The 25,361-nt window shown below is 33.3% G+C and overlaps 1 protein-coding gene across 2 annotated transcripts; it reads left to right on the forward strand.

The window, feature by feature from the left end:
• Positions 1-119: 119 nt before the first annotated feature.
• Positions 120-24,385, forward strand: LOC128992641 (mitochondrial glutamate carrier 1-like). 2 transcript variants are annotated; one of them, XM_054416327.1, is made up of 8 exons: positions 120-220; positions 9,538-9,597; positions 15,035-15,169; positions 16,653-16,802; positions 18,269-18,402; positions 18,572-18,757; positions 19,569-19,725; positions 20,752-24,385. In XM_054416327.1, the coding sequence occupies exons 1-8, from the start codon at positions 180-182 to the stop codon at positions 20,891-20,893; spliced, it is 1,005 nt and encodes a 334-aa protein (XP_054272302.1). In that variant the 5' UTR covers positions 120-179; the 3' UTR covers positions 20,894-24,385. The 2 variants fall into 2 exon arrangements, with proteins under 2 accessions (XP_054272302.1, XP_054272303.1); XM_054416328.1 differs by lacking the exon at positions 120-220 and adding an exon at positions 4,834-4,971.
• The last annotated feature ends 976 nt before the right edge of the window (positions 24,386-25,361 follow it).

Genomic DNA, 25,361 nt, shown 5'->3' on the forward strand with positions numbered 1-25,361 from the left:
GAAGGTCCAAGTTCTCTTGTTATCACCCTAGGTTTAAACGTGTTAAGTGGAATTGTTAGACTTATCTAAGAGCAAATACACGAGACGACAAGACCTGCGCTCGCAGTCGGTTCGTGATCCCCGAGTGTGGAGTGTCTTCTTGAAACTTCCGACCTTCGATTCGGAAACACTCTCTAATCATGAGTGCCCTCGAAAGTACCTATAACGTGCCTCAAATATGGTATGTTTCCACTGAGTTCTTTAGCTAGATCAGTTTTAAGAACGGGTATTTTTACCAAAGGGAATTTTTCTTACGTTTGGCAATGAGCTTTTCTAAAGAATAGGCAAAGTTGTAAATCAGTATTGTTCATCCAAATTTAATTCAAATCAGCATCTAGTTGAAAAACAAATATTTTGAGGGAGAGATAAAATTAAATGTAGGTTGGGTAAGGTCATGCTAGGATTTTGAATATTGATCAACGCCTGGGACACATTTGCTAATGAGGTAATTTTTCAAATACCTATAGATAAACATTAACAAAATTAAATATTTTGTAATGGATGATCAATTTAACAGCAGTATTACCTTGCTGACTAAAATAGAAGAAAATTCACAAATAATAATTCTTTTTACCAACAAAGGAGCTAGTAGACCTAATAATCCTGTGTTAAATCGTGCATTGTCTTTTGATTTTGTCACTAAGGTAGGCCTAAGATTTATAGGCCTACATAAAAAACCCTAAAATGCTGGCCTAAAGCCATCTTTACAAACAGTTTCAATAGAAATTAGTTAATTTAACGATCAATATTGTTATATTTTAAAAAGTTAATTAACCTCAATTACAAATTGTGTAACAATCCGTAAAATTGTCTGATAATAGGTATGATTGAGATTCATGTTAATATTAGACTAATATGTATTTGGTTATTTTCATTTTGTTTGACGGTTTGAATAGCACGGAAATAACTAATAAGTTTTTTTTTTATTATAACAATGTCTATTGTAATTGAGTACCTAATCTTACATAAACTGCAGACTTATAGGGTCCTCAACCATTTCAGTAAGAAGTAATCATGCTCATCAATAACCATGGTTTAGGCCTATATAAAATTAATGAGTCTTACCATTGATTTCAGTAAGTAGAAAAGAGTGGAAATTGTGATAAGATAATGGGAGTATTTGTCTGATTGGAAAGTGTAAGTCAAGAGTGGCCCTTTACAATCATTTTCTACAAAAGAGTTATATAAATGGAAATAACAAACAATCGTCATTGGAAAACCCATCGATAAATTCCTTTCCCTCATGTAAAAAGTTAAATCTTTTAAACGAGTTATTCACATAAAATACAAAAAACTATGGATACAAAAACGTTACTGTATTTTAATTTGAGAAAATGTGAAAGACGTGATAAAATATTAAAACAATTATGTTTTTCACATCATTTTCATGTAAAAGTGGGTCGTCTTCGCAAGCTCAAACAACCAATACATTCTGGAACAGTACTGGCCAGGTTCTGGAACAGTACTGGCCAGGTTCTGAACCAGTACTGGCCAGGTTCTGGACCAGTACTGGTCAGGTTCTGGAACAGTACTTGCCAGGTTCTGAACCAGTACTGGCCAGGTTCTGGACCAGTACTGGCCAGGTTCTGGGACAGCACTGGCCAGGTTCTGGAACAGTACTGGCCAGGTTCTGGACCAGTACTGGCCAGGTTCTGGACCAGTACTGGCCAGGTTCTGGAACAGTACTGGCCAGGTTCTGGAACAGTACTGGCCAGGTTCTGGACCAGTATTGGCCAGGTTCTGGAACAGTACTGGCCAGGTTCTGGAACAGTACTGGCCAGGTTCTGGAACAGTACTGGCCAGGTTCTGGAACAGTACTGGCCAGGTTCTGGTTCTGGCCCAGGTTCCTGCTAATTCTGAAACCTGGGCCAGAACCTGGCCAGTAACTGGATTTTTTTCACTAGGGAATTGAGATAAGGTTTTGGAGATTTAAAGTTGTAGCTATAGAACACGACGTAGTTCGTTGCCTGCTATAGACGTAGTTGACGTCGAGTAGATATAGACATTGCTCAGACATGAGTAGAGACACAGCCACCTATGGTAGAGAGCATCATCGACGTTGGACGTTCAAAAATGTTCTCAGGGTATTGCCAAATATAAATTCAACAATTCATTTTGAATTGTTTTTGACCCTGAATCGAAATTAGGTGTCACATTCACATTGTCAATGTCTGGTAAAAAAAAAATATCTAACTCTCCTAAATATGTACAATTGGAATTATTTTATGCGACCATCGGTATTTATTAAAGACTATATATGTATTAAAGTACTTACGATTCCCAAACACTTAGAATTAACTTTTCATATGTATAATCTCGAAATCTCCTGGAGTCACTATATTTATTCGTCGTTTGATATTGACCATTGGCCCTTATTAGGCTCACACTGCGTCACCTAAAATCACATATATACATGTATAATATTGTAAAAAGAGTGTTTACAATAGAAAATCTTCGTACTTGTATCAGATTATAAACTTTTTAAATAAGTTAAAAACTAATTATTATTATTTTAATAATTATATATGTTTAATTATTGAAAACCGAGATAAAAATGGACTAAGTAGGCCTAATCAAAATTACATGTAAAAATTATTGTTAGCCAGTTTTGTAGTTTTTTTGTGAAATGTTAATACAGGGTGGGAAAATGAAAGCATTCCAATTTATAAGTAGTACAAACTCAATAATATTAACCCTTTGGATATAAATAGCACATAAAAACACAGCTTATCTTTTGCCATTTCAACTTAACAGAGTCTTTTTTCAATTTCTTGAAAACAAAATCCTGCAATTGACGTCCTTGTCCTACTTGACATTCCTTTTTAGTCACTTGAAAACTCCATCAAACACTCCTCTAGCATTTCTTCAGGGATCACTTTAGTTTTTGGACAATTCTTAGCTTCGGTTCAAGCAAATCTATGGGGTGACTTTGAAAAACCTCTAACTTCAAGTATCATTAGAATAACCCCCCTCCTCAAAAAAATGAGCCAAGTAAAGCTTTCGGCTGCACTTTACTTGACGTCCTACACTCATTCGAATGAAAATATCGATCGATATATCGATTAATCGATTGCTTCATTCGATATATCGTTTGGTTAGTTAGGTAAGGTTAACCTAACCTAACTAACCAAACGATATATCGAATGAAACAATCGAACTAAAATATCGAATCGAAAAAAACAATCGAATGAGTGTAGGACGTCAAGTAAAGTGCAGCCAAGCTTTCAACAACAAAAGCTTCCTGGCAAATCTCTTTGGACTTTGACTTACTGCAACTCGCACTCTTTCAACATTTGCTGGTGTACAAAGAGTTTTGGGACACCCACCGATTATTTTAAGGTTTAAGCGTTTATCATTAATAATTTTACCCAGTTCACCATTGTTTCCAATCTGGAACAGCGCCATGTTGACCAAGGATGGAATGTGGTCCAAACAATCTCTGGGTTTTTGCACAATAATCACTATTAAAAAAAAAAACGTTTTAAAATAGGTTTCCAAATCAACATCTCAGTGTTAATAGCCTCAGGCATAATATTTACTAAAATGGCATAGCCTAGTTAAATTGATGTTATAAGCACAGCTGTTCATTCATTGCTGGTTGCTGCTATACTTATTGTGTGACAATGAAAGAAAATTCGGGTGCTCTCACTGCCTCACCCTGGTATACATATGAAACAAATAAACTTTCCAAAATTTGATATAGGTACATTTTCATAAACAAGCAAACTAAATCAGTTTACTTTTAAACTCTAAAATATACTTTGAAAAGAAATTCTTAATTGTATTTATACGCCCAATTTCGCCCCTCCCCATTAAACACCATTACCACACTCCCATCAAGCTGGTTTGCGAACTCGTTTGAATAAATGTACACTGTAGGTTTACACGTTTATACCAAATTTCATCAAAATCTGATCATTTTTGCTAAAGTAGCGTATGAGTATTTGCTAAACAGTATTGCGCTAACAGACTAAGCAAATGCTTCAAACCTCTTTTCAGACTAAGGGTTATATATGAATTTTAACGAATGGCATTTTTTACCTTTGGGGACCTCAAAACGAAAAAAAATAAATCCGTCCTAGGTCCAGGTTTCACCATGAGACCACCATGATACCGTAATAGCTAATTCGTTTATTCCTCATATGGGAAATTTTCCGAAAGAAAAACACTTAGAAAATTAATTGTATGATTTCTCCTTTATTTTGACTTGTGAAATATGCCCCTAAGATAATTAATTTCTTTGAAAAACGCCAAGGGGAGTTGTATAATTTTTAAGCTTCCTTGCCAACATAATTTTTTGTACCATCATTGGAACGTGTCAGACGAAAAACCTAAACGCAAAAGCCAAGGTGAAACGCATGAAATATATCGCCAAATACTGCCACGCCTCTTTGAAAGCTACATGCCACTATTGGTTTTATATATATCATCAGGTAAAAGAGTACAATGAATTAATTTTAATTTAGTATCTATGTTAAATTTGTACCATAGACAAAAGAATGAAATATTTATTTATTTTGTCTATGGTAGAACGCTCCACGAAACAAACCGTCGTCAGTCGTCACTGAAAGTATTTCCCCCTTAACTTTTAGAGTGACAATTAATTTGTAACTGGCTTACTTAATAACAGTAAAATACATAATACATGTCAATGCTTACAAATAAAGAACATTGTTCTGAATTTTGGTTTCTATGTTGGCACTCTTGCCTAACAGCTGGCTATGGATTGTCTGTTCTGTTCGCTCCTCGCTCGTCACTTTTGTTGATTTGTTGTTTTTCCCTGTGTCAGCGGTCTGCTAGAGCGCTGCTGCTTGCTGGTTTGCATAGAAATCTATCTAGATAGTGCAGTCGATCGTGTATTTTTAGATATTCAATCTGTCAAGACAGTTTCCTATTGATTCAAACGCCTGTAAACATTTTTGAAGTTTAAATGTAGGTATATATTTAATTTGAAGAACCGAATTTTCAGGTCCTCTGATATCTGTTAAAATCTGTAGGTTAAGTTAATTTGCTGTGGGCTTACTTTATAAATTTGAGTGTTGTCCCTTTTACTACACTTTTGTGTTAGTTAAAGCCTTAGTTTACACTTCTAGACTGATTGTGTTTTAAGTTATGCACCCAAACTGTTATGTTAGTTAAAATTGCAAAATTTACAATAAGATAACTTACATGGTTTAAAAGGCAACGTTTATAAACTATTTAGGCTTGGGAATCTTTTTTTTAGAAAATAAGTATATTTTTAATTCTAATTTTCTTTAGTTTGGGATCTTTTTAGTTTCATAACTGTTGATAGGTTATTGTAATTAAGTTGTGCAAAGTTATTTGGAATTAAATTCTGTTCTGGGTAATACAGTGTAGGTACCGGTACTTTCTCTGTTATGAAGGTTGGCACTAAAGGTCTAAATCGATTACAGTAGACGCCCTCTTATCCGGACTCCTCGGGACCGAGGCCAGTCCGGATAACGGGTTTTCCGGTTAAACCGACGTCCCCAAAAACTCGTTAAAACTGACTGTTTACTGTGATATTCGACTTAAATTTAGGAGAGCATTGTATTTACACATGATCACTGGTCTTAAATATTTCCTACGAGAACAGTCGTTTCAGTACTGCCCACTTCCTGCCAATCTAGTACGGTTAAACCAATGAGCTGATAATAAAAATTGTCCGGTTAAAGAGATGTCATTTCCGCCGAGTGTAGTCCGGATAAACCGATGTCCGGTTAAATGGTGCCCGGATAAGAGGGAGTCTACTGTAATACCACCATTTTTTTAGCCATTGCCTTATGGTTCACTATAAATGCTTGAACGATAAAATATTACTTTGGTTGTACTCTACTAGACTGCTCTGGCTCTAATCAAGTTAAAAAGTTATCATCTGGAAGAATATCTCTAGCTACGATTTATCTCAATAATTTTCATCTACAGACCACTCTCTCCAGGTCTATTTTTTTCTTTAGAGGCAACATCCTTAGAGTTAGGCACGTTAGAATTTGTTTGTCAAAGTCTACATACGACAGTTGCATGGTCTAAGGATGTCACAAAACTGCATAGGGTTTTTAAATTTTTACTGATTTCAAAATCAAGTTATAATTTTGTTCATTTAAATTCTTTTATTAAAACCCCATGTATAGTTTGTTCGCGTAGCTAAAGTTATTTATCATTTGATTTATTAGACAAAAAATTCAAAAATTTACAACAGTATTTATGTACCACTTTAGTAAAACATTTGTTTGGCTCAATACTTTCAATTAAGTGCCAGTCATTGATATGGGACAATTAAAAACTAATATTTCTTAAAAGCTAGGCATAATATTTGCCAAAAGAAATAATTGGCCTAGCTAAATCATGCAAAAAAATTCAAGCTAGGTAGGCCTACTTTATTTCTGTAAGTACGGTATTTAAAAAATAAATTCAGATTCCAATATTGTATAGCCTAAAGTTTTTTTTAAGATTAAACTAGGCATAACTCATAATTTTCACTAGAAACTGAATATTGTTAAGTTTTTGTTTACAAACAAACGGCAATATCAATTGAACCTTGCTCATTGTTTGGCACCCGACTAGTAATAACCGTTAGGTAGGTAAGGAGGTCCACTAATGTGGGACACAGGTATTTCTTTTGTAGTCTAATGCAATTAAAATAATCACCTTGGCAAAACAATTACGGTACCGGTAAAACACTCAATGAAACTTGGATGCCATTCAAACTTTGTTACAAGTAGCTTATAGTTACATACTGTAAGTTTAATTCATATTAGTAGGCCTACAGTGTTCATTAAAGAATAGTAGTTTTTTACCTGTCAACAGGTGAAATAGCCTACCGTAGGTAAAGGTACCATAAGTTGTTATTTTCAACCAATTTGTTATCCTTCATAAGTTAGGCACCATCTATTGTCATTATTTTTCTCCTTATGGCATGTGAGATCCTAGAATAATTTGTTTGTAAAAATTCTATCACCTGATACTGATGTTGGTGAAATATAGCAGAGTTGAGCTGTAGGGTATTTACTCAGGGGAGGTATAGAAGAGGCTACGATGACAGCTGTGGACATCTTATTAGCTGAAGGAACGCCATTACCGTAACAATACGGTCAGTGGTCATCGGCCTCGGTGGTCTAGTGGTCAGGGTGCCAGGCTGATATGCTGAAGGTCCCGGGTTCGAATCCCGCTGGTAACACTAACTTTTTGTCCAAGATTTTTTCATTATCAGCAAGTTTGGTTAGTTCGGTTAGGTTATGATAGTTAAATTTTATATTTAAAAAATTATAAAATTGAATTTGAGGCATTTATAATTATATTTTATGAACAGAACTATTTTTGCGATTAGTATTAGTAAACCTTAATTGCCAAAGTGCTCTCTACTACAGCGCAGTTCACGGAGAAATTTTGAACTAATGCCTCATTCGTACCTCCCCTAAGTCAGACCCGAGCTGTAGTGGTTAATTTCCCTGATTACCGGTATATAATTATAGACAGTTAACATTATATTATAATTTAATTGGGAACTAGCAAACTTGACACACGTTTTTATTTGGCGTTTTCTGGTTTCTTGGTTTTGTTGTTAAAGTTGGTGATGGTAATAGACCTAATTGAGTTTGCAGTTTACCCTGTGCAGTTTATGCTGTTTTTTTCTTTTTTCTTTTTTTTTCTTAAGTCAGTAAAAGATTTTCTTTTGATTAATTGATGATAACCTAAATGATCAAGCAAACCCCTTCGTTCCCACCACCACCTCTGGCTGAAGTCTGGGACTTATTTGCCAGGCTGTTTCCCAGGGACAGCTCCAGAAGGCAGGTAGGCCCGGGTCTACCAAAAATTCTGGTAGATTTTTCATAATTATAAATAAAAAAACTAGTCTTTCCTCTCCCTTAATGAGAAAATTTTTCATTCCTTTTTTTCTTTGTTTTGTTTGTTTCTTTTTTTCAATTAAAAAGCCTGTATGTATCCTTGGTTCTTCTGAAGCTGTTTGGCATATATCCGAACGTTCTGCCTTCTTTTTCATCTGCTCCCCACGCATTTGCCACTCATGCGATACTTTGTTGTTTTCCTACTTTCAACAAAACTCTTCTTTGCATAGGTACCCGTACTCAAAAGTTTCCTTTTAAATCTTTTCTTTCTAGCATCCTTACCCTAGAACTCGCATCCGTAAAGCATTGCTGGCCCAACACCCTCTGTACAGTGTCATCAAATGCTTCCCTGTCATGCTGCCTCTATTTTCGTCTAGCATGTCCTGATAATTTAATGTAGACTCCTTTCATTTTTGTGTGTATTTCCTCCACATGTTTTTCAAAATTTATTCCTTTACCTACAGTCATTCCTCAAGCCTGACGACATATCAAGATTCCTGTTTAACACAACAAAAGTGTTTTCCAGAATTTTTTGGGCCCACCCATCCTACCTTTCGATATAATCAAATATAAAAACTAAAAAAATACATAGAGTTATTAGGCTATTTTTTTTTTATTCAAGCATGGTGTAACAAAATTAGCAAGGACACTGTATTATACCAACAAACCCTGGCACAATAACACTTTATAACGAGGTTGATTGTGACTCCTTTGTGAAGCACGCTCTCAGCCTAGAGCTATTGTCTAAGTTGAGATGAAAAGATTTATGCAAGTGAGACATTTTGCTAGTTGACATGCCAAAAAACTTTCCTTCTGTGAAGATAACCTGATTTTTTGTGTAAAAACTTATTCATACTACCAGCTTTAAACGGCCAATGTAGCTTTAACACCAAATCGTGTTAGCCAACTCATTGCTCAGAAACAATTTATGCAAAGTCCATACCTATTTACTAACTGTTAATTTTTTTGCAAATTCAATGCTAAAACTATTTTTTCATGGGTGTACTTCCCTTATAGGTAATTACTAATTTGACTATTTTAACTCCTAAATATGTAACTAAATATTACAAGCATTTCAGTAACCTTGATGTTGCACTCAACTTCTTTTTGTCATAAGAATTAATATCTGCTATTTGCCTTAATTATTTTCTTCTATTTAGTAACTAAAATTTATCTGAATAGATTTCTGGCAGTGCAGATACAATCCAAGTGAGAGAATTAAGATTCATTTTATGGTTAATAAATATAATAAACATCTTTATTTTTGTGTATTGTAGAAAAATATTATTTAATTTCTTTATTGTGGTCACAACACACTTAAAAATGCCAAACAATCGAAAAGTGTTCCCTGATAATTTTGAGAGGAGCTTCTGTTCTACGCTCTGAACAAATCTTTTTGTTTACTGGCAACTTTTCAAGACAAAAAGCTGAATTGATGATAGTTGGCATGCACCAGGAGTTTAATCGGCGACCCAACAATTCTCTACAGAAAATTCTTTTGGGTTTGAGTCTCTAGAATTCAATCTATTGTAGCTACTCCGTAGCACGTTAAGTGTTCTACAACCATTAGAAATACCTATTTCAAATATGTCATTATGTTGTTTATTAACACAAGGGTTTTATCCTAGATTAGTAATTCAATTCCTGGTTTCAGGTCACAAGCACCAAAGAATGAAACCGTTACCATCTCTGCAATCCCTCCGCAAAAGTTTTCGTAAGTATTTATGAAATGTTAACAGTGAATGCACTGATACAACATTGTGTCCCCTGAATGTCCGACTTTATGGATATTGTCCAAGGCAGCCAACGCTATCTTTAGATATCCATTTTAGTGGTTATGAACAGCACCTAGTGTTTGTTTACATTCTTGACCGCATTTTGTTGTTATAGTATTGATAGCGTTATCAGTGACCTAATTTTTGACCATAAGTTAGTTTATATTAAGCTTTTTTAAAAAGCTGTGTAGTAAATAGCAAAAATTATCTTGTGTAAATTTTTACTTCCTTTATAATGTTATTATACTTTACTTTAGTTTTAATTATTATTCTGGCTGCACTTTACTTTAGGTCCTACACTCATTCGAATGAAACAATCGAATAATCAATATTTTCATTTGAATGAGTGTAGGACCTAAAGGAAAGTGCAGCCATTATTCTACTTAATTTTTAAACTATTTACCTTATTGGAGAGAAATTCCCAATTTAGTTAGTTTGACACTGTGTATTACTTTTGCATGACATTTTTTAAATCAAGGTGTAAGATAACTTGTGCTGTGAAACCATTTCAACATAAAAACAATGAATGGAACAGATGTTAAATTAAAATTTACATGAAAATTTCAATATAGAGGAAATAAGTACTGATGGCAAAGAGTATAAAATACGAGGAATATTTTTTTAGTAATATTTTAATGATTGGATTTTTTGTATTGGTTCACCATAAACAAAATAATTGCAAAATAGCAAAAGGTTTGATTTCACATTTTGCTTTCAGTATTTCAGTTACATGTTTTCTCCATCACATAGAAAACCAAATGTCTAGGTATAATAAATATGAAAAATCACTACCACCGTGAATTGCTTGTGGAAGGACTATAAGAACATAAACAATTTTATTGGGAGAACAGATCCTAAGGATGAGATTGTTAAAATAAGCTACCGGTACGCCAAAAAGCATATACAAAATTCAGCCAGATATTTTACTTAATAAAACTTAAGTTTCTCAAAGGTTTATAAGGTACCCATGTAAACTAATTTAGTAGGAAAGGTAGGACACCAATAAAATATTTTATTGTTCAATTGGGTTTAAGGAAAAGGTGGTAAATGTTTTAGATACTGTAGCCTACTGTACATTAGATTGTGTAGTATAATTGAAACATATGATGAATATTCATTGCCTTGTAGTTCAATTAGACTCGTTACGTCACATCTAATTATTCCTATTCAAATCTTGTCATACAAATGTTTTAATGGGCTAGCTATGAACTCATAACGGTTGAAGTTTAGCTTCAACACTAACCAGTTGATTCGCAACAATCATAATTTGTCACTTATTGATCCTGAAGCAGTGTCAAATTGGATGCATACAATTGTCTAGAAATTGCTTCAAGGCTACAACAATCTTTTTAACACTGTTCTGTACAAAAAAAAATGTTTTGTTGAGTTATCATTACAGTAGTAACAATCTAATATCCATCTTTCCTTTAAAAAATAGATTTTTTCAATCAAAACTGATATTCCTCAAGCTATTAGATTGAGGGAAAAAATCAACTGTTTTTCTCTTGCTCTTAAATTTACGTACTATTAAACTCCAAATACATTTGCCCACTACACAAGTCAATTAATTATTCTTGTCAATTTAGGCTACTTGGAATGTTTAAAAAATGATTTTACTAAATTAGTAACATAAATGAAAGGGCTTTTACGTTATATATTTTTTGTATAATTGTGAAGATTTTAGTCAATGAACTGTACAACAATTTACACAGAAACGGCGCATCGACAACATAGTTGTTATTATGTTTTTCTTTCCGTAAGCATATCTCACAAATAAATTCATAGTCCTCAGGAATTTTAATTTGAGTAAATTTAACCTCTTTGTGCATATTAATGATAGGTAACTGTTTTTAAGAACGTACTTGTAAGAAAATTTTCTACTATTAAAAGAACTTAAAGTGCTTCTTAAATGAATAGTTCTTTTCATTGATTATCTGTATGGAGATTACTCTAAGTAGCAGATAGTTCACTCAATGAGCACCAAGAATCATTATTTCACTAGATTACACTTTATCTCTTGCAAATTACTCACATGCCTGCCCGACTGTCTTTGAAGTTATGTAATGTTGAAGGCTGTTCAACATATAAAACTTACTTCAATGATTGCAAAAAGAATGATTTCACCCAAGTGGTTCATGAGTTTTTTTTACGTTTTCATCCAGTGATACTGTTTGATGTGGAAAAAATAAAAGGCAATGAATAAATATTTTAATTAAAAGTCAAGTTTAATTTCACTTAGCAAATGGCACATGTGTTATATAACTTTTTACTTAATTCCTCTTAGTCAAAAGAAATTGTGGAAAGTGCTTCATCTTTAAACAAAATTGTCTCCATCCTATAGGCCTCGCCACCCTGACTTGAGGTAGCCCAACTGTACTGTCTTAAAACAGGTGTATTAATGTTAATAGCTTTCAGCTGACTTAACTGTTTGTTTAGGGCAATTACAGACTTGTCCCGCACGACTCTTTTAGAATCCTTCCCTGTATGACGCTTCCCTGAACGCCATCGCTCAATATTAACATTAGGCCTAATAAAATTATAATCTGATTTATTAATTTACTTGTTTACATGAATAACATAAATATAAAAATTATTTCTGTGTTTGTCCCATCTAAAATGGACAATTTTTGCGGTTTTTGTGCTACTGTATAAACAAAATAGCCTACCCTGTAACTTAAGTATACCTAGACCATACACATTGTCCGTATTAGATGGGACAAAAACAGAAATATTTGTTAAATTTATGTTATCCTATCCTTACTCTTATATGAGCAATGTTTGCTTGTTTATATGCTTGTATGCTTGCTTGCACAAAGATCTCAGAAAGCTTCAACGATTTCCTTTAAATGATGTAAATAATTTATTTCTGGCCTAAAAACGTGTTTAATGCAGTTAAAACTGCCTACAAAAATCTAATTACGTAAAAAATGAAATTTAAAGTCAACACTTTTTAACATTGGCCTTATGGGTTGCTAAGTAACCATGTTGATTGAACAAAATAACTAGGAAAACGTAAACAAAAACTTATAAGTTGTAACATGAGTTAATAAGCTATTCACCCACAGTATACTAGCAAATTAGAAAATACAGCACAAAAGGAAAAACATAAGTTGTTACTATTGAGCAAAAATTACACTGAAGATAACTCGATATAGGTGAAAATTGTTCCAAGTTCCGATTAAATACTGATTACTTAACTTGGCTCTCCTACCAAAACTTCCCCAAAGTAATCAGCTGTTTTAATTTAAACAAAATGCCAAAAAAATGTTTATGCAAGTGTAGGCCATTGTAAACAGTGATTTTTCATCAACTGTAAAATAAATTAATGTCTTGAGGATTGCAAGGTTAAAATTTCCATCATAATAAATTGAAATCCACTGAAACTTAAATAATAAAAGCCAAAATTAGTTGTAAATAAAACGTTAATTTCCTTTATATTGCTTATTACCGAGCCATGGCTCGGTCCCCAGGTACTTAATGTAAACAAGTAAATAATAGGGCCTATATGAGATTATAATTTTATTAAAGTTAATATTGAACTATTGCGTTCACGGAAGCGTCGCTAATAGGATTGTAAAAGGATCATGCGGGACCAGCCGGTAATTGTCCTGCAGGTCAGTTTGGGCTGCTTCAAGTTATTGTAGGGTGGCGAGGCCTTTAGCTCCTGACCAATGAAACAGCTGATCTTATCAGTAACAAAGCTACACAGATCTCAATCCATTCTACAATTTACCTACACATTGCATTCATATTCAGCTTATAATATTCATACAAGTGTGCATCGCTGTCTCAAAGAATTAATTTATCTGATTGTATGGAAAGATACAGATTTATTTATTAAAATTCAGAAGATTTAAGAAATCTTTGTTGGGCTGCCATTTTTTACTCGGATTTCCGTTCGAGTACAAATTTGCGGTATTGTATTCTACTAGTAAAAACCTTGAATTTGATGTTTATATCAACCTATGCTTACTTTAAGATTTCATTCGCCTCCTAGAAGGCCGTCTCTTTAAAGGGGTATCACCGAATAATGTGTTGAACGATTTTAATACTCAGTAACTGTGTACCAAATTTTGTAGCTCCATCTTTATTATGTATTATTAGAAAAATTTAACCGCCCCGGGACTTTTTTCACCCTGTATATTCATTTAACTTTACTCCAAGTAAGTTCTGTGTTCTGTTAGAAGACAAATAACACTGCCCAGGCTTTGGGTCATCTGATAAGGCTTCGAGTCTGATCTAAGAGTTTTAGTAGTTTTAAGTCTCACACTGTTCCATTCCCGTCTGGTTTTGTATGCATTATTCATTTAACTTGCTTAAATAAAGTTAAGTTACCGTACTGACAGGATCCATTAACTTAACAACTAACTTTGGACACTCCAGGTAGATTTATCATCACAATGTAAAATCTGGAGCCTCATTCAATGTGTCAATCCAGTTAAGCTTGAATGTGTTGATGTCAAATAAATATTCTTTAGTGTAGGCAAACTTAAAAGTGCATTTTATAATCTTTGTTAGTAATACCAGAGATAAAAAGTTGTGCCCTTAGATTGTTTTATTTCATTGCAATAATCAACAATTAAATAGAAAGTATCACAATACTATACAAATACTTGACAGAAATGCATACTTTTAATTTGTCTCAGCAAATCCATAAGATGCATCTATGGGAGTGTTTTTAATCTATGGCTCAACATTAATTAGTTGATGAATAAAATGCTTAGTTAATGGTCTCCAGTATATGTTGTTTGTGTCAGCTATTGTATTATCATTCTAGACAGCAGTTTTAGATGTCATGATTGTCAACAAATAGTCAAGATAACAACTTCACACTTTTGTAGGATGTAGGTTTTATGTTAGTTTGGCTTTTGTGTTTTTAAAGTTCACAGGCTAACTATTTTAATTGTTGTAGGTATGAAAAAAAATTTGTTTATAATTTCCACCATGATGTCGAAAATAAGTAGCATAATGATTACCTCTTTCATTTAGTAGCACATTTTTTCAAACATTATACTTGGTTGAAGAACTTTGTTTAGAAAACAGATAAGAATTAAGAACTTTCCTTGTACCTATGCCACGTTTGATTACCTTCATTGTTTTCATAATCTATAACTTGTAGGTACATTATACCTCATAAAGGTAGGCATATACAATTTTCTTCCGCAAATTATCAGTAGGAATAACCGACGATGAATGGTAAGTGGATATTAATAATGTGTATACTTTTGCAACATAATAAATATTATATTGGCTATTTGAATGTTATTTAACTTTAGAGATTAATTTAAGAACGTTGTATACATCCCACATTTGCTAACCTGTAGTTCTTTTTTCATTTTTAACTTGTTACAATAATTTCTATAATTCTCTTTCTAGACTTGTTCCAAAAATTGTCAACGGTGGGATTGCAGGAATAATCGGAGTGTCATGTGTCTTTCCCCTGGATCTAGTCAAAACTCGTCTGCAAAACCAGACTGTCGGCCCAAATGGAGAACGGATGTACACGTCAATGTAAGTTTCGTAATTCAGTATTTTGACTTGACTACAATCCTTATAGAAGTAGATAATCCAAATCCCATGTTTTAAAAGCTTCAACAAATCTTTGTAAAAAATAAACGCAAAGAGAAAGATTTGGTTTTCATCAACAAAGTAGGTGGTCGAATCTTTCTCTTTGGACGAGGACTGTATTGTTGAACTGGAGAAATTACTCGCTGACCAACTAATCTTTTGCTTGACCTGAATATGAATGGCTACATCACATATGAAATGTCAGCAAGTATTTTTCGCTGACTCAACATCTAACATCTTCTTAAGACGAAAATTCAACAAAAATAAATGTAGTTGAATTGAGCCAACTACGAATGTGCTGCTATATTATTGATTTCTGCAAAATGTGCCAACTGTTTAGCAAAGAAAAAATAAAAAATAAAATGTTTGCTAACTGCACCATTTTTTATTTTAAAGACTATCAAACAATCCAAAACTAAGAAAGAATAGACACAATCTGCCAGAGGCTCATTAATTTCTTTTCTTTTTAAAACACACAAACTAAGTTCAAATCTTTGATAGTGATGAGGCTTTTAAACCAGACTTGGCCACATAAATTGAGCTGGAGTGAATACATTTGCATGTTTTATGTGCTTCTATTTACAATCCACTCCTTCCATGCTATGTCACACTGTACCTACCATGCACACTTTTTCTGTATGTTTAGAGTTTAAGTGTTTTAAACCCCATACAAAACTTTTTAAATATATTTGAGCACGCAATTAGGATTTTGTTTGTTTTATTCAGAAATAATAATAATTATTGAAGCTTTTAGTAACTTGAGTAATTTTTGTCAAATTTTGATAACATTTGGTTTGAATGTGTAAGACGGGATAAACTTGAATGAGATCGGGAACCAGCATGATCGAACCATGGGAATGGGGTTAAACGGTGGGTTTTATAGGGTAAAAATGGGTTTTATCATTTTTTACCCTTAAAACACAAAATTTATCAATTTTCCTTAAGACGTTTTTAAAGATATTAAAAAAACAAATAATTTAGTATTTCAAAGTGTTTTTGTACAGTTATTGGTTACGGAGAAACTTAAAAAAAATTTTCATTAGGTCGCGCAGCCCACTTTTATCTCAACAATATGTGGTAATAGAACAATATTTTACCCCCTTAGGTGGTAAAAAATACAAAATAGCAGATGTGTGGATAACGAAGCTGTTTTGGAAAATTGTCTTACTTCCATTCTCTTTATTTTTACCCATAAAACCATCTCCCGGAATTTGGCTCTTTAGCCTACTTACTACACACCCTGTATACAGGAGGTACCCTAACGGTTGTGGAATGGCTCTGCCCTACTACACATGATTGTTATTCCATTCAACAGGGACAAATTGGAACCCCAGTCTAAATCATCTTCATTTATATGTTACTACACCCTTTTTTCGCCAGCTTGTAATTGGACAAACTAATTTACTATGATAAAAATTCTCTTCAGGTTGGACTGTTTCAAGAAGACCTACCGAGCGGAAGGCTACTTTGGTATGTACCGAGGATCTGCCGTCAACATTCTGCTTATCACACCAGAGAAAGCCATCAAGCTTGCGGCTAACGACTTTTTCCGACACCACCTCTCAACGGGCCATGGGTATGTATTTCATTCTTCTTAATCGTAAAAATTTTGACAGTAAATTTGTGTTTATGTTAATCTATAATATATTTTTTCTAAAGGAATCTTCCACGCCCTAATTTTGTTCTTCTAACGTCAATCTTTTGCCAGTCGTGAGATTGCGTCGTTAATTGTAGCCAAATGAAAATCCTTTTATATCATGGAATGTTGGATTGTTCAAGGCGACGATACTATGTGTCCTAATGAGGATAGAACCAATAACCTATAATAAACAGTTTTTATGTGTACAAAACAATTGGTTTAATAAACTTTTTAACAATCAAGCTAAAATTTTATCTCTCATGTTGAAACTGAATTTATGCCAACTAGGCTTTTAAGAATAAGAATATTTCCAAACATAATTAAAACTAGGCTTAACTATTCCAAAATGTACAATACATTTTTAGTAATGATTATCTTATTTTTATGAGAAAATCAGAGTTAGAGTTAAATAAAATATAGAGTTAGCAAGTTAAGTTAGGTGCTATGAAAGCAGTAGGCTATACACTATTTTCTCAACTGACGATGACAATTCAGATTAGTGATTGGTGAAAGTACGGTGACAAGGGACTTAAACCTCTGGTCCCATAAAACTTCAGAAATAGACTATCTCTCAGAATAGCCTGGTTCTGAATGACTGCGTACACCGGTGCATGTTCATTTTCTTCTCGCCATAAATTTAGTTTTCCAACAGGTTATCCCGTTGCTGCCGTTGGCAAAGGTGTTTGAAGTAACTAATCAATGTTTTGCTCAGCATACCATTGTCTTCCATTTTAAATTTTCAAAGTTAGGCCAAATTGGTTTATATTTCATATCAAAATTCATTAGTACTTTTATTAAATTAAGGCTAAATAGTAAAATATGTGAATTTTAAAACTACATCAAACATTTTGATTACCAAAACTACCAAAAAAACTATTCAATTTCAGTAATTTTTCAAAATAATACCTTTTGTGTAAAATAATGTAGGAATAAAAGAGCGAAAAATTGTAGTTTTAATTATTTTAGTAAGAGGTAAGAAGTAATTTTTCACAGATTTCACCAAGATTTGAGTTAAGTTTGACCTAAAACTCTTCATTTATGTGGCTGGTCAAAATATAAAGCACGGAACTTCTGTTTTGAAACTATAGGTTCAAGTTAAATTACTAATAGGTTTATGCTACTAAGGCCAATCCGCTAAACCAGGGTTCAAAGCCACCTACTTAAAAAAATATAGGTCTCTGAGGAGAGGCATTTTTCCGTTATTTTATGAGTTTTACGGGGAAATCGGCATTAAATATTAAAATTTAAAAAAATGAAAAAATAAAACCTCTTGAAATATTATGGAATAGTAGTAGACCTACATGCCAGATTTCATCAAAATCGAACCACAGTCGTAGTAAATAGCTCTGTACTCATCCACACAGATGTCTCTGTGAAAGTAATATTTAATACTCGTCTGACAGGAAGCTGCCCCTTGGACGAGAGATGTTAGCTGGAGGTAGTGCAGGACTGTGTCAGATCATCATCACAACTCCTATGGAGCTGCTGAAGATTCAGATGCAGGACGCCGGGAGAGTTGCAGCTGCGGCTAAGCTGGGTGAGTTGATTTGTTAACTGATTTAAAGAATCAAGTTACAACGCTAAAGAATCAAGTTACAACGCTTAATTAGATTATAGTGTTTGTTTATCTCTCAATTAAACTTCTATAAACATTCGAACATTTTTCAAAATACCAAAATTGTATTCCAATTTTTATTTGTTTGCAGAGGGTAAGACAGTTCCGAAGGTATCCGCCACCTCGCTAGCCCTGGAACTGCTGAGGACTAAAGGTATCTTTGGACTGTACCGAGGTATCGGAGCTACGATGCTCAGAGACGTTTCTTTCTCCATTGTCTACTTCCCATTATTTGCCAGGCTCAACTCCCTCGGACCTCGCAAGAACGATGGCTCAGGTAACCATATTTTCTTTGAGTTTTTATATTTTTATTTGGTAAAAAAATGTTATATTTGTTTTTTGTCGCAATGAAGATGATGGATGCAGCTGGGTAAGAGTGTGCTTTTTTTCTGGAGGCCGGAATAGTTTATACTGATCAAGACACTGTATTTATACTCTTTGTGCAAATGGTTAGTAGTTTTGGTTTGTTGGATGTTAGATTTCTACATTTAAAAAATATCTGTCCAACAATCTCCAAAATTTATTCTATTTTATGATTACTAAATACTTCGATTGAAAAGCAGATAATATGGGTTTGCCTTTTACACACAATGATGTTGGATACTTATTAGCAACACTGAACAATTTCCTGGCCACCTTTGGATCTGAATACATCTTTCTACCTGGCTCCACAGAGAAGTAAGGTACAGAAGAAACGGACGTTGTGTCAGGAATATACTTGTGACGAGCCAGTGAGCAAGGAAGAGCCTGAGCGGCAAGCACTGGGCGGAAATTCTTATTGCACAGGGCACATGATCTTCCTCCACTGTGAGAGGTGTAGTAATCAGGGCTAGGGGTTGGAGATGGGCTTTGGTCTAGACACCAGCGACTAGTGCTACTACTTAAGTGTACGATTGAATGTGAACTCTGTACCCTACTTCTCTGTGCTAACTCAAACCCAAGTTGATTGGATACACCATCAGTAGCAAAGGAATTCCAATCATTGACTGTAGTGAAAAGTTTGTCTGGTTCATCATGGAGTCCATCCCAGTTTAGGTAAGCCTGCTATGCCATCAGTTTTTGCTCATACAAGTTTTTCCTCACTGCAGGAGAAGCAGTGTTCTGGTGCAGTTTCCTCTCTGGTTGTACGGCTGGCTCTCTCGCAGCTCTGTGTGTCAACCCCTTTGACGTGGTGAAGACGCGACTTCAAGCCATCAGCAAGGTGGAAGTTGGACCCCGATACAACGGAATCATGGACGCTTTTGTGTGAGTGCCGACTCTAAAGTTATACCTTTGTTTTCACTTATTCATCTAAACTATACTCCGCTCACAAAATGTAGGTGGTATGAGAGGAAGTCCACCACTACTATTTTGCTTAATTTATACGGCGGGTAGCTGATGTATGCTTTGGAAAACCTCAGCTATTTGAGCTATATTATTTTAAAGGTAGGTTCAAGTGGAGGGGATAGATTTCTTTTCTTCCCCTGTAACCGCCTAAATTTTGTAAACGGAGTATTGTTGTATTGTTATGTGTAGGCCTACTGTATTTTACACTATTCAAACATATTGGTACTAAAACAAAACTGAATAAAACAAAATTCGCCAATCAAAGTCCAACCTTGGAAGGCTGTAAAAGAATGAATTTGTCAGATAACATGTTCTATGTGCTAAACTATTAAGCTCTAGGCTATTACGTAATAAACAAATGAATACAACAATACCATCTGCAGGTCTACATACTAAGCAGCATCAGACAATTAGGTCGTTAGTAGTTTGTTAACGTCTGTGAACAAAGTTGCTAATATATTTTAAAGTCAATTTCAGAGTGAGCTTCATACTTACATTAAAATACCATAGAAATAGATACAAATTGTATAGAAATAGATCATTCTGATTTGTTGTAATTTGTTTTCATTTTGCAAGAAAGATATTAATAGTGGACTGAACATAAATATTGTGAGAATATATTACTTACGTCAATTCAGCTCAAAATTCTGAATGGTGTAACCAGGACATGTTTCGACACATTAGTGTCATCATCAGCTGGGTAGTAGTGAAGTTAAGGTATATTAACCAAATTCTATCCCTGACCGGCGGCGCAACTACCATAACTTTCATTCTGTCTTATTTGAATTTAATGCACCTTTTTGACTTCTGATTTTAATGCTCTTTCATGAAAATTTTTGATTTTAGTCTGCTCAATCTTAAATAAGTAGAAGAATGTTGTGAAAGTGCAATTATTGACAAATTATTATTTATTACCTGTACTAATCTTTAGTAATATTCTCACAGGAAAACCTTAAAGAACGAAGGACCGCTGGCGTTCTTTAAGGGCGGAGCTTGCCGAATGATTGTGATCGCCCCTCTGTTCGGTATTGCCCAGACAGTATACTACTTGGGCGTGGCCGAGAAGCTGCTGGGCTACCAGAAATAAACAGCCATCGAAACTTAGTAAATGTATCAACATAAATGACAATAACTCTATGTACTCCCTTCCTACGCCTTTGACGGCCTTTTGTAAACGGCTGGCTCTTCCCAACTGCCCTGAATCAGGTTGTTTAACGTTAAATGTCGTCTGCTAAACTATGGTTAGATATTTTGGCGTGAAACTGTATCAGGTTACCGTTCCGTAGATGTACTCATAATATTCCATTTAGCATTTTTAGAAGCTTATTTTTGAAGGCATTTTGATTATTTTTGTTTGTTTTGTACACTTTTTAGTAGGCCATGTGAGTTTATGTGTCTCCAATGGATCTTGGAATGCTGAAAATAATCTCCAATGTATATTTTATATTATTCAGCTACCTCCTAGAATGTTGGTTTTGGAAGAAGCTATTTTCAAAACAAGATGCACATAGAATAGATTGCCACACAGTGTTTTTCAACCTAGTATTCATTCTTCCATTCTTATGAGGGAAAACTTATTTAAGTTTAAAAATTCACTTATAAGTTTTCAATAGTTTTGGAGTATGAACTCACTATGGTTTTTTAACTTTTTGAAACGTTTATGTTATGTGTACATTTTATTTTACGTGTACTTCACTGTCTGTGAAAATGTCAGTATTTCTTATTTATTGTTGGAATGTTTAGCAATATGGGACAAAGATATTGAAACGTTATCCTTTTACCTGTTGTTATTATATGTGGCATCTTTTGCTTACAAATCAAAGAGTTAGGAGAAATCCATCAATTTTTCATCTGATTTTACAGTCTTCTAACATGCCCTCGATATAGAGTCAATGATATTAGATTGTCATTAGTTGCAATTAATGCGATTGCACAACTAGTTAAGTAGTATGTATATATAAATTATTTTTCTGTTGTTATGTTTTAGTAGGAACTTCTGAGTCGGACTAGATTCGAAGTGAGACAGGTTGCGTTGTTGAGTATTTCTAGTTGGCTTACATAGTTGTATTTAAGACAGCGAGAAGCAACTTTGTACTTTATAAGTACACTTCCATGCCTAAATGTGTTGCACGCTTCCCAACGGGAATTGGGTTTAGATTCGGGTAATGTATTTTAATTTATTGTGTTTTACCTTTAGATTAGCTGTGTTGTAATGCTTACTACTTTCTATCATTCCTTTCTTGTTTCTGTTTTGACTTATTTTATTTTACTGTTAAGCATTTTTTTTTTTTTTTTGCTTTTCTTATCTGAAACTATTTTTAACTAGTTTTCTGTGTGTTAGTCACTATAACTTTATTTTCCAATGACGATATTTTCCCCATTTTATTTTTTAGTGTCTTGTAAATAAGTTCATCTTTTGAGGGTAAATGTAAATGTAATAAAATATTTAAGTTACAAGTGCGCTTGAATTAGCATACTCAAAATTATGACGTCCTTCAGTAATAATAAGCAATATTCGTCAATTTAGTAAAAGATATTACAATAAATATTAAAAAATAAATATAAACCTATACACTATAGGAGAAAATTAAGTTGTTAAACCTACTCATACGAAAAAGTATAATAGTTCATATTCTATTTAAAGCACTATTGATTATTGGCATATATATATTTTTTTTTATGTCGTCCTGTAAGTTAGTGAATACAATTGTCTTAAATGTCTCTTTAGGAATTACAATTTACCTACTTTCTATCTTGAATTTTTCATTTTTTCAACCATCAAACTAACTCTATCAATAAAGCAAATGAGACTTCATTTTATATCTATAAGCAAGCTATTTTTACCTGCCTTCAAAGCTTTTCTGAGTTAATAATCTGGTTAATTTATGCCCAATCAATTAAATCGGATCGGTTTTGATTACTTGTTCTTACAATGTAAGTGAAACTATTATTCTGTTTGGTAGTTTAAAGAAATTGGAAGTTAGGAATTTGTGTTTCAATCATAAAACATATTTTGTTTTATAGGATACCATTTTGTTTGAGTCTCAACAAGTGTGTTTGATTTGCTTAGACGCTTAGGTAGTTTACTCTATTACAATTCCAGTAGTTATTAGTAATTTTGTTTGAATGTCCTTTTTCAACTAGTGTGCTAACGTAGGTGCTTTTAAGCGTGCCAATTGCCTTAACCTAACAATAACTGGCCTAAACCTAAACACATTTAAAAGACAGTTTAAAGATATTTAAGAAGCTGAAGTATAAACTAAAGATATTTTTAGTGTTGGAAAATTAGTGGACAACATAGTTTTTTTTATTAGACCGCCATAATAAAACATTGTTTTCATTTCGATGTATCACCATGAAAATGTTCAATTATTCCATATATCAAAGGTTAATTAATTGTGTATTATGTTTGTTGGAAAATGTAGGGTTTTGGTTTTATCAAACAAGTTTTAGACTAAATTTGTTATAAACTTTACCACTCCCTTTGGTCTCAACTATTTCCATGAATAAATTAAGTATGCAATATGATATAGCTAGAAAGTGAAAAGGCTAAGGCTATTCTACTCTCCCTTAGCTACTGCTTAGCTGAATTTTTAGAGTACAGTACTCATCTAAAAATCACCTGGAGATACAATGGAATAGTACCTATGTTACATACCAAGTTTTATCAAAATCAGATAACAGATATGGTGTGCAGCTATACACACATACAGACATTACTTCGAAAACCATTTTTTCGGTTCAGGGAGACCCAGGATAATATTGATAATTATTTCCGACCAAAACTCAAACATTTTGACAGAAAAAAAAAACTCCATATACATACTTACTATGTATAGCTCCCTTTTCTACTATGTATAGGGGGGCTAAACTAATCAATTTCTACTTCCCCACGAAAGTAAATTGATTTAACTATTGCTGTGGAAATGTTAACTTGAATTTAGAGTTTAGTATGTGTAAAACAATTTACATAATTGACCATGCAGGGAGTGGGCAGTAATTTGTAATTTGACATTGATTGGTTCAAGTAATTGTGAAATAATTAGTAATAGTTAAATAGGTATCAGTGCTCTCTAAAAGACAAATAATACTGGTAGAATTGTTAAACAACAACGCTTAAATCTTAAGCAACTGTAATACGTAATTTTCCTACTCATACAGTTAAAGTACTTTGGATACGTAATTTGATACCAAGTAATTTTAGATACGAAATATGTATAATTAGATTACAACAAACTATGAAATTCATTGATAAAAAATACTATCAAACAGTCAAATATCATTTAGCTGACATTATTTTCCCTTTAATGTGTAATAAATATGTAAAATGTGTCTTAAGACAAAAGACAATACAATGATTGCATGCAGTTGTCTCAATGTTATTATGTGTCAGTTTTCTATCACATTTTTGAAATCTATCTCTCAGTTGAATTGTTTTGTTTAGTTATTGTGATCTTGTTTTACAGATAATATTTTTTTACTTTTGTGTTATATTACCATATTTATTTTGTGATGCATTACCATTATACTATGCAAAATGTAAATTGTGAAACAATTAAAGATGTGTCTAGAAATGTTATTGAGTGTTTTATTGTCATCAAATTATAAGGAAATATGATTAAGTTCTTAGCTGTATACCGGTAGATTGCAGTTGGAATTCGGCTATCCTGATATAAAGTTTTTTATTGAAATTTCATATTTTAGAATTAATATGGAAATGATGGGTATGAGAACTGATGCAACTTGAAGATAAACTTGTAGTATCGTCGATTGCTTCAGTTTTATGATCCAAGAGATATTTACAACGATACTGTGAAACAAAGTATTTTTTTTACAGTGACCCGACAAAGTGGGCTTCCTTGCACTGATTGTAGTACAGAAAGAATTGCTGCTTTTACTTAATTTTTCCAATTTTGTTCAATGTTTGGATTTAACCTAACCTAAAAACGTGTTTGAAATACCAAAAATTAATAGTAACTGTAGTTAAAATATAAAGTTATATAAGTTTTTGGTATACATTTTTATTATTTATCATAACAAACAAATTACCATTTAAAATAAAAGTTGTTAGCGCAGTAACACTTGTTGGGTAACTTGCTTTTATTTATTTATTTTATTTATTTGAAAACATTGTAGTTTCAAATGTCTGACATTGGACACCTTAAACCCTCTGGGGCGGAGCCCTTTTGACGTATCTGCACCAAACTTCACACAAATCATCACAAAATAATGCTTAATCATGCCTGAAAGTTTCAACCAACTAGGGTTTTTTTTTTATAAAGGGATACAGGAAAGGTATAATACTCAAATCTTTTCAAACATCTAAGTATAGTTTGAGAAAATATATTAAATATAAAAATACATGAAAAATTGACAAAAAATCACTATAAAAATAGAATAACAGTAAACATTAAGTAGTGAGGTGAATAAGCTTGAAGCTCATGAATATCAGGAATAAGTTGCAACTAAGTTTTTAAAATGTGGCTTTAAAGTCTTTAGCCTCCCACAAACAAATCATATTAAGAGGGGAATTGTCAAGTGTAAATACAGCCAGA

This window comes from Macrosteles quadrilineatus, unplaced genomic scaffold (assembly GCF_028750875.1).
Source record: "Macrosteles quadrilineatus isolate MER2022 unplaced genomic scaffold, UCM_ALF_1.0 Scaffold_4__1_contigs__length_99947679, whole genome shotgun sequence".
Taxonomy (NCBI): domain Eukaryota; kingdom Metazoa; phylum Arthropoda; class Insecta; order Hemiptera; family Cicadellidae; genus Macrosteles; species Macrosteles quadrilineatus.

Bases quoted from the DNA above. Each gene is read 5' to 3' on its own strand.
- LOC128992641 (XM_054416327.1), top strand. From the start codon at position 180: ATGAGTGCCCTCGAAAGTACCTATAACGTGCCTCAAATATG. The intron at 221-9,537 runs GTATGTTTCCAC...TCCTGGTTTCAG, and splicing joins TATAACGTGCCTCAAATATG to GTCACAAGCACCAAAGAATG. The intron at 18,758-19,568 runs GTAACCATATTT...TCCTCACTGCAG, and splicing joins TCGCAAGAACGATGGCTCAG to GAGAAGCAGTGTTCTGGTGC.